This window comes from Ctenocephalides felis, unplaced genomic scaffold (genome assembly GCF_003426905.1).
Source record: "Ctenocephalides felis isolate EL2017-DRISC unplaced genomic scaffold, ASM342690v1 CF-g0.4_SCAFFOLD_01170, whole genome shotgun sequence".
Lineage (NCBI taxonomy): Eukaryota > Metazoa > Arthropoda > Insecta > Siphonaptera > Pulicidae > Ctenocephalides > Ctenocephalides felis.
Window position 1 is genome coordinate 28061721 of NW_020537324.1, and position 12360 is coordinate 28074080.

The 12360-nt window shown below is 28.8% G+C and overlaps 2 protein-coding genes across 2 annotated transcripts; one reads left to right on the forward strand and one right to left on the reverse strand.

Moving 5' to 3' along the window:
- Window positions 1-991: 991 nt before the first annotated feature.
- On the reverse strand, window positions 992-3388 carry LOC113366406 (drebrin-like protein). Its single transcript, XM_026608004.1, has 8 exons — window positions 3197-3388; window positions 2901-3072; window positions 2473-2707; window positions 2306-2414; window positions 2074-2241; window positions 1618-2015; window positions 1398-1499; window positions 992-1329 (listed from the first exon to the last, which is right to left on the reverse strand). Exons 1-8 carry the CDS (start codon window positions 3277-3279, stop codon window positions 1190-1192), a joined length of 1407 nt encoding a protein of 468 aa, XP_026463789.1. The 5' UTR covers window positions 3280-3388; the 3' UTR covers window positions 992-1189.
- Window positions 3389-3631: 243 nt separating this feature from the next.
- Window positions 3632-12177, forward strand: LOC113367035 (dihydropteridine reductase-like). The gene is given in 6 exon segments (XM_026608664.1): window positions 3632-3831; window positions 10718-10738; window positions 10740-10905; window positions 10993-11133; window positions 11618-11810; window positions 12072-12177. Coding segments are annotated over 6 exon segments (711 nt in total). The 5' UTR covers window positions 3632-3747.
- The last annotated feature ends 183 nt before the right edge of the window (window positions 12178-12360 follow it).

Genomic DNA, 12360 nt, shown 5'->3' on the forward strand with positions numbered 1-12360 from the left:
CGGTGTATATAATTAATCTACAGTTACTTTTTAACTTTTTATCTGAAACATTTTCAATATAAACATATCTTTATGCACTATTAAATAGACAATATAAATAAACCTTTGAAATGAACTCAAATGTGTCACTCAATATTTCAAACATAAAATATTGAAAAATATTATATAAAACATTCTTGTTAAAGTTTTACAAAGCATATGTAAACGTGTTCTATATAGACAAAAATGAAATGTATATATGTGCTGATATGATTACAAACATGCAAATATATTGAATGCTAACTTACAATTGCTTACATACCAAATTTTCAAAAATTGATCAACATGCTCTCTAAATTTAAATACTACTTCAAAGCAATATAACCGAATTAAAAACATAATTTTTCCAAATACTGAACAGTTTCATTTTTAATCCCAAATAATTTTAGTGTAATATTTTTTTAAAAAATAATATAGTTCATTTGAATAATATAATATAAAAATTATTGCCTATATAATTCAAAACAGCCTAATCATAATAGTCTAGTATAAAAAATGAATATATAATACTACATATTCTAAATAATGCTCTTCTAACAAATATCCATCAATATTTAACAATGATAATCATTCAAATTTATTTAACAATTAATAGATTAATCTTCACGCCCTAGATGGGAGAATACTTTGTAAAGCACAAAAAAATTATAAAATTCAATGAAAAAAGAATCATGGATTCTTCTTAGATACTAAAGTTTTAGTAATATATCTCATTTATAGACATTAAAATATTTAGTTACAATCCATCTCTTTTATTTCAACCATCGACCAAATAAAATTAATGACAAAACTTTTAGTACCAAAATAATGAATTTAGAATTTGATCATGTCATGTAATGTCATGGCTTTGGTGATGATTATATTATTCATTTAAATTTATAAAAATGCTACAAAATTTATCTATGGATATCTTATGTGTGACAAAAATACTATCACAAATACATGTATATTATACTTTGATTAATAAGGTATACTTTGAAATATAATTTCTATAATACTTATTCCCGTTAAAATATTTGAATACCTTCAGAAGCTAATGGAGTTGAGGGTTGTATAGAGAAATATTTAAAAATACTTTGGCCTCACATTTCAGGTTTCTTAAAGTTATGGAGTATGTCTAATCTATTGTTCTTTCATAAAATAATGTCATTTATTGTATAATTTCTACATAGTTAGCAGGAAATAAACCAAAAGCGCCATCAGGGGCTAATCCTTGCCACCATCCCTCATCAATACAATCAATATGTGTTATAATATCACCAGGATCAAAGGTAATTTCAGTCTCATCAGCTATAAATATAAAAAAAATATTTAAAATGTATGAAATAAAGATAAATTTAATTACTTTATGTAAGTACCTGCTTGATAATCATATAAAGCTCTAGCTTTCAGTCCTAAATCTCCATAGTCATTATATAAGTCATATACTTCTGAATCTGTAGTTTTGTAAACTAATTCATCTGAAAATTATTCTTATGATTTAATTAAATCGAATTTTACTTCCACATATTTGAAATATATATACTAATTAGCAGTCAATTTTCACAGCTTATCTGATATATCTGCACATATACATACCTTCATTATTTTGTCCTATCACTTCTAAAGCAGCAATTTCATCAACTTGTTTAACAACTTCATTTTCAATAACTTTGTTACTTTGCGGAGTTCTTTTAATAGTAGAATACTTTTCATCTTCTGTTTCTGAATTACAATCATAGTTCTGGCAATCATCATTAGAAGATGCTTTTATATCATTGTCTGCACTTTCAGCACAATTTGTGGCAACATTTTCAGGTTGATTTTGGAATGTATTATCAATGTCTTTAGTACTTTCTTTAAAGTCTTTTATATTTTCTTTATTTTCTTCTACTACTTCTGAAGAGTGATTACTTTTAACTTCAGCAGTTGCTGCCAAAGCAGCTATAGATCTCTGAACTATTGAATTTCGTAAAGGCTTGGCTGGTGCTGGGTTCCTAAAAAATATATACATTTTCAAATAATTATATTATCCAAAATTATTTCAGTCATCACTTTTGCAATTGTGGAGTGCTGGCTTTCTCAAAAATAGCTCTACTATTAGCAATTGATCTGTTTGATTGTATTATAGTTTTAGCTTCCTCTGTAGGTGTTAGCTTTTTATCTTTGCTGACATTATTACTTTCTTCTTCTCGATGTTGTTTTGCTTCAATTATTTTTTGTCTACAATGAATAAATAAGTTTTTTCAATTAATTATAATAACATTTACTTGTCATAAGTGCTTACTGTTGACTAGCCAAATTTTTTTTCTGTGCTTCTGCTTCAAACCTTTTTTTCTCATTTTCCTGTTCCTTTTGCCAGAAGGAATTACGCTCCTTTGAGTTAATTTCTAGACCTAAAATTAATATCATAATAAATCAAATAAACCAACATATTAATTAATAATAATTTACTTGGTATTATTCTCTTATATGTGCTAGTAACAGGTTTGCAAGGTTCAGGTTCTTGTCTTGGGGCTTTGAAATCATATCTGGAAGCTCCTGTTGCAACAAGTTTTATGATTCTATCATGATCTAAATCTTCTTCCGCACGGGCATGCAATGTAGCATGTGCTCCATGAAGCAATCGCGCAACTTCACCAACATGACCAGCACAGGTACCTTTTCTAACTACTGGGGCACCTTCTCCCTGTATCAGTAGTAACATTTCTAAATTATTGAATATAATAATAAAATAATATAATAATATATTGCAAACTGTAGAAAGTTTTAGGTAAAAACACTTCCACAAATTCCAAACTTTTCTAAGCATTTCAAAGCATTTTATAGGTTGAAAGTGGATGGACTGCATATCACTTTAAATATAATTTTATGTCATTTACCTGCCAATTTATAAAAACATATTTGTGTAGACTAGTTTGTGGATCAGTCACTTTTAAAAATGCATACATAATTTTACTGCTATTCATTTCATCAACGAGTTCATCTAAGCCCCCATTTCCAGTAGAAACAACTTTTAGGTCGTTACTTTGACCATCATACCCGAATAAAGCCCTAGAAATCAATACATACATTGCTGATATAATTTTATCATGAGTTTATTATCAAAATTTTTAATCTCCTTTAGAAAGTATATCAATAATTCTGCACAAACTTTCACATGTAAAATAGAACATACCAATCTGTAGAAGATTTTTCGTCTAGAACATCTTTCCAAGCATTGATTATATTTTCTTGGTGTTTTTTAAGGTTGATCGACATTTTAAGTATTTTAAGTTTATTTTATTTTTAGTTGTATCAACGCCTTCACTTGATAAGAATGTTTATCTTTTAGTTGTCATTTAAATGTCAGACCGGCTTAACATGATTTCTCTTTTTCTTTTTATTCGTATTATTTTCTTTAAGTAGACGAAAATAATTAAACTAATATATAAATATTTAAAATAAAGTAATTTAAACTAATAGCATTTATTATGAATCATTTTAATATTCAAATATGAAAGTCTTTGTCTATATAATTATTTTGCTGAATGTGGTAACACTTTTCTTCTGTCAGTTGTCAGACAACTGTCAAAGTCGAGTTGAACCAATCAAAGAAAAGTCAAAAGCAACAGTTCCGTTCAATAAGTTCTCGAGAGTGTTGCTTGTCTGTGAGACGCTTCAGCAATTATAATATTCCATAAAATTGATAATTCAAGTTTCAGTGAATAAACAATAAAATATTCGAAAATGTCTGTCGGTCGTGTTCTTGTGTATGGCGGAAAAGGCGCTCTTGGAGCTGTTTGTGTATCACAATTTAAGTCATCCAACTGGGTATGTAAGATTTTGGATTTCATATTTATGTTATACAAGATTATGATAATAATCAGGTACACAATATATAAAAATATATAATTTATATTGGTTTATATAAATATACATATATCGCATCAAAGCCTGTACGAATTCTGCTACTTGTTGATCAATATCCGAAGAGCCGGTTTCTCATTATAATATTTCTTTACATTTATGATTTCCAATAGGAATCCAACACTTTTCAAAAGTTTTTAAGATGGTGTGTAGTTCTTGATTGATTTTTATAAGTTGTTTATTTAATTCTTGAAGACATTCTAATTTGAACCTATTAGCAACTGTATCAATCCGGAAAACTTCCAGTAAAGAGAGATAACAGAGGTCAATTCGCCAGAGATCATTTTTTTCTGTTTTGATTTTTTTTTGCAAACATCACTACAGAATAAGTATGTTCTGTTGAAATTTTTGTATTTGTCCACATTCTTCAAATAATTAATTGTATAAGTTTTATCTTATACCTGTGATCATTAATGCATTACGATTACGAACCTTGTAAATAGAAAGTCATTTTCTATGCTCAGTAGCTAGCCTTGCGCATGCAAACACTTTATGCTTGAATACTTACATCTAATAATTATTAGAATTATTTCAATACAAAATACTGAGAAATGCATATTAATTTTCAGATTAAATGCACATTATAGTTCCGCACCATGTCCCGTTTTGTAGTATCATTTAGGAAATGCTAAAATTCAATTTCTATTTTCTGGATTCTTTGCTCCGTATCTCCGAAAACTTTGGACCTGCCTTTGCCAAAAACTAATCAGCACATCTCCCTGTCAATAGGAATCGAATGTTTTTTGAACCACTCAAATCAGTTGATAGGAATCGGTTGATCAGTGCGCCCGAAAAATCCATACATACATACACACAGACACACACACGCACACACACACAAACAAACATCCATTTTTTTCTAAGGTATGCCAAAATGTTCATAAACCCCTGAAGCATAAAGATATATGAAAATTTTCATTTTCGATTTTTTTGCGATTACTATAACTTACTCAACTAAAAATGATACTTATAAGTTAATGCTATATCTTCCTTAATAGGTTTTTTCTTTATATTATCACTTAATTTAAAATTAGTTTATATTATACAAGTCATTCAAAATATATTGAAAATAGTAAAACACTTGTATAGAAGAAATAATTCATATTTTCATATTAGTTTTCCTAATTAACCATTTCACTACAGATGTCGTCTCTGGACGACATCCATATGACGCTGTGTATACGGATGTCGTTCCTGGATGGCATCTGCGTGTACGGATTTCATTCGTGGACGACATGGTGTGTTTGCCTTTGCTTCAAGATTTATCACTATATATTAAAATATTTTGATAATTCTATTTTTTATTGTAATTTCTAATTGATTAGAAGCGTAATTTTTCAACACATTGTTATTGATAATCATATAAAAATCTTGAAAAAGTACTGTCGTAGCAAAAGGGTTAATTAGATAATATCAACATTTAGTCCAGTCATTTGGTGCAAAAAAAGGCTGTTGCCGGTACAGTACTCTGGGAATTCTGAAAATTGATAATCTCATAGATTTCGAGGTGCTCTTTACGAAAATCAACTTTGCCACCTCAAATTTGAACGGCAAGTTGCCGCCATATTGAAAAAATGACGTCAAAAAACAGCTTTTTTAAAATATCTCCTTTCTGGCTCATTCTACGATAAAAGTATCTATGTACGAATTAAATTAGATAAAATTTCCTACAATTCTTTAGAAAACCGTTTTTTTGTAAAATTGATAGTTTGAGAGTACGGCCGCCTCAAAATCTTTGCTGCTCTCGCCGTAGTATCAAATCTGTCCATACATGACAGCACTTCGAACTTGACCACATTCCTTCTAATAAATAAATATTTTTAATGTTAAATTAAGCGAATAAGATCTAGAAATAAATTAATTCAAATATTTTTCTGTTGAAGCTATAAGGTGCTACTTAAGCTATAAGTATACCTATAGCTACTTTGCCATTGAAGTGTTAAAAAATTAGCAAAAAAAACGAAAAATATTTAAATTATTTCACTTCTGGATCTTATTTGCTCAATTTTACATTGAAAATATTTATTATTAGAGAGAATGTGGTCAAGTTCGAAGTGCTGTCATATATGGAGAGATTTGATACTACGGCGAGAGCAGCAAAGACTTTGAGGCGGCCGTACTCTCAAACTATCAATTTTACAAAAAAACGGTTTTCTAAGGAATTATAGGAAATTTTATCTAGTTCAATTCGTACATAGACACTTTTATCGCAGAATCAGCCAGAAAGGAGATATTTTGAAAAAGCTGTTCTTTGAAGCCATTTTTCCAATATGGCGGCAACTTGCCGTTCAAATTTGAGGTGGCAAAGTTGATTTTCGTAAAAAGCACCTCGAAATCTATGAGATTACCAATTTTCAGAATTCCCGGAGTACTGTACCGGCAACAGCCTTTTTTTGCACCAAATGACTGGACTATTACCACTCCTGAAACAAATTACTTTTGCTATTCTGTTCGACTAAATTTCGCTAATATTAAGATGACCATACGTCCCGTTTAGCCGGGACAGTCTCGGTTTTCAACCTAGTGTCCTGGGTTTTTCTAAGATTGTCCCGAATTTAGAATTTTTGTCCTGAATTGTTCCGGATTTCGAAGAGTATAGGTTCAAATTGAATCCTCGCAATTACTTGATAATAAAAATACAATTACACATGAAATATCCTAAAATGATACATACAACGAACATGCTTATATCAAACAATACGTTGCTGAATTCAAAATTTCAAGGGCTTCAATTTTAAGGGTAATATAGCTTAGATATCATATAACACATGGCTTTTTAAACTATGGGTCGCGAATGACAAAAGTTTAAGAAGCCCTGATATAACATAATTGAATAATAAAGTTCTTATTAAAAGTTAATAATTTTGATTTAAGAAAAAAATGTTTTATTTTACCTAATTTTTATGGCATCCTTAAATAGTATTAGTCACTTTTTAAAGTCACTATTTAAGTAGATATATGCTTTATTATTTAACATAAATAACACCTATCTACCCCGTCGTGAATTACCATAACTAAAAGCCACCGTTCCGGTTTTAACTAGAAAAATATGGTCACCTTACTAATATAGTAAATAAAATATCAAAAGTGATTTCTCTTGATTTTTTGTTGCTCTATAATACTGATACTTGGCGACTAACATTAACACATTAATCATCCACGATAAAATCAGAAAAAATTTCACTTTATTAGATAATTTAGTAAAAATTGTATCAAAGAAATTTAATGTATCAAAGCAAAAAAAAATCCGAAATTCTTAGGAAAGTACTATTTTTTATGTCAAATATCTATGACTGACGTCGTCCTATATTAAACCTTTCCACTTGCTAAATGCAGAATTAATACGTATTTGCCGGCGGCATCCGAGTGGGAAGGGTTAAAACTTTTTTTCTCGACGAACCAAGAAATTTTCAGGTCAATTTGTAAAACATACATGCCGGACATGGTTCATGTAAAACTTCTTAGCATCAGACAAATATTTATACTAAAGAACTATATATATTATAATACTGTTACTTTAATATATCGCGAATTTTCATCTTAAACAGCGCAATGATAAAATTGAGTATTTTGGATTCGTAATGCATACCTTTTTTTAAATTATATGTCGAGTTTTTTACTATATTGGGTAAATTGCTTTTATAAACAAATAACCGGAAAAAAAAATTATCCGTCCAGGACCTTGAAATTAAATCAATGCTCTCTCGTATTTTATTGATTATTTACAAGGAATTCAGACACGCATAATTCTATCTTCAATTGTATAAAATAATTTAATTATTCAATAATAATCTCATAAATCAGTTAGCATATATTGTTTGAATAAATGATATTATTAAGCATAAAGAATATTGCAAAATATTATTTTTTTCTGAGTATAATGACAAAGTTGTTGACATATAATCGGAAAATCCCAAGTTCCGCATATAAATAAAGATTTCACGATTCAACTAGATAAATTATCAACTATTGGCTTCTAAAAGAAACTACTTATATACTAGTTTTGTTTATAATATATGTAATATTTAATAAAAGAAATAAAAATGCAAAATATGTAATGAACTTGATATATAAAACTTGATTAAAAATAAATCGTGAATAAATTGACTTGATTCCTATTTTTAGATTGCATATTCTGTTATAAAGTTATTTTATAGATAATATTGGAAACAAGTTTTTGTTATATATAGGATCAATTTGATTACATATCGACCATGAGTTTCTAACCGCTAACCACGTAACTGGTTCTCTGTCGATACCTGCATTGTTACAATTTTCAATGTTGAAAGAAATATCTAATAATTTAACTGGTTTTTAGTTATATTTTTGTATAATATCTACATTACTATTTTTCTTACTAATAATTTAATATACATTATTACCAGGGACGCTCCTGGGGTCCTCAGTGTCCGCATGCCTTTTTTTTTCTAGACACCCCCCCCCCATATTATTTTACCTGTTTTAAGTTTATTATTAATTTATTATAATTAATTAATATTTGGCTTTTGAAACATTTTATTTATTTTGGGCATTTTATGCGATTTATTCTATTGAGCAAATCATAGAGAGCAAAAAAATTCTAGACTTTCATTATTAAACATAACCATAACATAACGCTGGTATTTCATGTTGAAATATTTTAATTTAATTTTTGATTATTTAAGATATCCAAAATTGCATCTTAAACTTCTCCTAATTGATATCACAAGGGTTGAATTGTATGTATTTATCTTTACTCTCCCATTTGTTGTTTTGATGTGAAATTTTTAACGTATTTTAAAAATATTCTTGAATTATATTTGAAAAAAAAAAACTATATTGGAAATTTTATATCCGAATCTTGTGTTGGCGCCCCCTAAAGCGTGCGCTCGTAGTTTTCGCATGCGTCGCATTCAAAAAAGGGTCTGCCCTGATCATTACTTAATTTCATTACTCAATTTGTCAAATCAAGTTCATATGTGTATCATTCAATCTGCCACATATACTGTATCTTATATTATTTTTATTTCTGGCACAACTCAGCTGCTTTTTAGCAATAATAATGTAGATTTTTTATTTTTATTTTTCATAATATTAATTTAATATACATATTTGTCTAGATTCATAAGTAAATTGAAATTTTTGGCAGATGACAGTTTTCATTTGTTTTTAATGCCAAACAATGTCTCAAAATATTTTCAATGTCAGACAATTAGATGCCGTTCTTTGCATTTTTTGCTATCTATTTCTACTATATTACTATATTTTTATAATCCCATGCACCCTAACAAATTTCATTAAACTAAAGAAGAATTTATCCGAAAAATCGTTTAGGTGGGAGGAGTATATTTACATACATCATTACAGAAGAATTTTATATAATAGATATAATTAAAAATGGGGGTGTTCAATTCAACAAACTAAAGGAGGATTTATCAAAATCCGAAAAATCGTTTAGAAGGGAGGAGTATATTTACATACATCATTACAGAAGAATTTTATATAAAAGGTATAATTAAAAATGGGGGTGTTCAATGTCGTAGTTCAAACTCTCACTCTGGCAACCTGACATCGGGCAGAAGCGATGTCCAGTTTCACTTAAAAATATATACCAAAAATATGTTTCTCATTTTGGGCACTGCAGTGTGAAATGGCAATGGGAAGTCTCTCAAACTATTCTTCCCTGAATCGAATTGGAGTTGCTCAGCTCACGGACCTGCCCTATCACCTATTATAAATATAAATATAGATTATACGGTTTACAAAAGGATCATTATTAACTGTCGGTTTCTTCAAAAAACTCCTCGTACTTGCTTATTTAAAAAAAATATTACCAAGTGCCGAATCAGAATTTTGCTCATTGAAATGATTCCTATCAAAAAATACCCAATCAAATTAATTCCAGGTAAACGTATATGAAATTCTACGAAAAACAAAATATTATGAATAAAGATTAATCATTTCTTAGAATGAATTACCAAACCGCAATAAAACTAATATATATACTCCATTTCACTCCGTGGCTTCAAAATTTGGGGGCGCCCCCTCAGGATGGCGTTTCCAAAATACTATATTTTAATATAAGTCATTAAAGGGGGGTACAATATATTTTTGAAAAAAAAACGGGAGTCACGGCACGAAAAGATTGACCCACTTTAGAATATTTTATTTTTCATGATGTTTGAAATAATCATATCAAAATAATGTTAGAAGTCATCCCAGAATGTTGGGTTTATTTCAAAAACAATACAAAACTTATTAGCATAATTTGCAAAATTTAATAGTTACGCTGATCTTAACTATTATTTATAGAAAATAATCTACAATAATTGGTATAACCAACCTTAACTACATTTATTATATGAAAACTTAAAATAGAGTTCATTTATATGCACTCTAGTATAGAAATCTTATGTAAAGTAAGTAAATATGTTGCAAATTCTTATTATTAGGTAAACTGATAACGAACAAACTATAGGTACTTAAAATATATGATACTTTTATTGGTAGAAAAAGAATAATTAATAATTAGTCACTATTGAATCACTTTACACAACAATTAATTTTTAATGCGCAACGTTCAGCATTATGAAGGAAACCCCTTATAGAATCTTAAAAGGACTAACAATAAGTAAGATTCAAATAAGAATGTAGTTTGAGATAATTTGAAACCGCCAACATCGCAAATATCGGAGTTATCATGGCATTTAATTTGATTCACAATAGATTTCCATGTGAATCTAGATGAAAATAATTTTATAAATATTTAATCAAAATTGATTGTATTCACAAATTTAACATTCAATTTTAGTGGGTCGGAAGTATTGACATGAAAAGAGAATGAGCAGGCAGACGCAAATATATTGATCGATAAAGATTTAGATCTTGGAAAACAAGAAACAAATGTTCTAACAACTTTGGAAAGCTTATTAGCTGGTCAAAAATTGGACGCCATCATTTGTGTAGCCGGTGGATGGGCTGGTGGAAACGCTGGTAAAGGTAAATAATAATAATTAATGTCAATAACAGTAATAATAATATCACATGTAACAAAGTTTCATGGTTTATCTCCAACATACTTTTTAGATTTGACTTCATCTTCTGATCTGATGTGGCGTCAGAGTGTTTGGAGTTCATTAATCGCATCAGCAATTGCAGCAAAACATCTTAAGGAAGGTGGCTTGCTAACGTTAACGGGTGCTAAGGCTGCTCTGGAAGGAACACCTGGTTTGTAGATAAATGAATGAGACACAGTACATTTTTGCTTTGAAGATATCATCATCATGATGCATCATATATTCAAATAATAACTTCAAATAATATAAATGATCCAAAAGTATTAGGTATATCTTTATAAAGACTCTTTATAAAGAATTTTCAGCATTTAAAGTGCAGAGAAAACCAATGCTAACTGAGCTATAAATTTTGCAGATTATTATTTATGTCAATAATTGATATAATTATATCATAACTCTTATGAGTTATCAAGTTTATATAAGATTTGATACATTTGGATTATGGAACATTGCCAATTTGTTGACTGATGAATAAAGATGATGTAGTATTTGCAATTGTATTAATATTTGACATACAGAAGACAAAAAAAATATTACTAAGCTTTTAATAAATTATTGAACAAGATTCAAATGAAGATCGTGACTTTATAATATGATGCACTATGATACTTTTATTTAACACTTACTTTGCACAGGTATGATCGGTTATGGTATGGCAAAAGCAGCGGTTCATCAACTAACAAGATCTCTGGGAGGAGAAAACAGTGGTTTGCCCAAGGAAAGCGCTGCTGTTGCCATTTTGCCTGTTATGTTAGATACACCAATGAATAGAAAATGGATGCCTAAGGCAGATACTTCAACCTGGACACCTTTGGAATATTTAGCAGAGTCAGTATATTTCATTTATTATTTATTCTATTATATTGTAATAAGTATTTTCTTAAAGTGTAGGTTTGAAATATTTTTTATGAATTTGAAGTTTAATAATTATGAAGTATTTTTATTTTCTGAAGGCCACAATAGTATAAAATACTATTGGGGCCACAATAGTATAAAATATTGTTTTAGATAATTATATAGTTGTCATATGATTTTTAACCTTTTATTTTCACCATATTTTACCAATTTAATTTCATAATATTTTTTCAGCTTATTTGTGAAGTGGACAAAAGGATCAGATAGGCCGGTTTCTGGAAGTTTAATTCAAGTTGTTACAACAGATTCAAAGACTCAACTCATACCTGTGCCAAAGTAAAAAAGGAATAAAACAAAAATGAACCAAAAGTCTTGTTGATGCTCAAAATGACAATCCATGTATGTACTGATGTTATATTTGTTAAATGTTATATGATATTCAAATGATAACTGTTATAAATCAGATCTGCTTTAAAATGTTGAGTTAAATACTAATATATTTCTCTTTTAAACTGAATTATTT

Excerpts from the sequence above, each read along its gene's own strand:
- LOC113366406 (XM_026608004.1), bottom strand. The coding sequence starts at position 3,279 with ATGTCGATCAACCTTAAAAAACACCAAGAAAATATAATCAATGCTTGG. Across the intron at positions 3,073-3,196 it reads GAAAAATCTTCTACAGATTG|GGCTTTATTCGGGTATGATG; the intron begins GTATGTTCTATT and ends ATTGATTTCTAG. Across the intron at positions 2,708-2,900 it reads ATGTTTTTATAAATTGGCAG|GGAGAAGGTGCCCCAGTAGT; the intron begins GTAAATGACATA and ends CTACTGATACAG.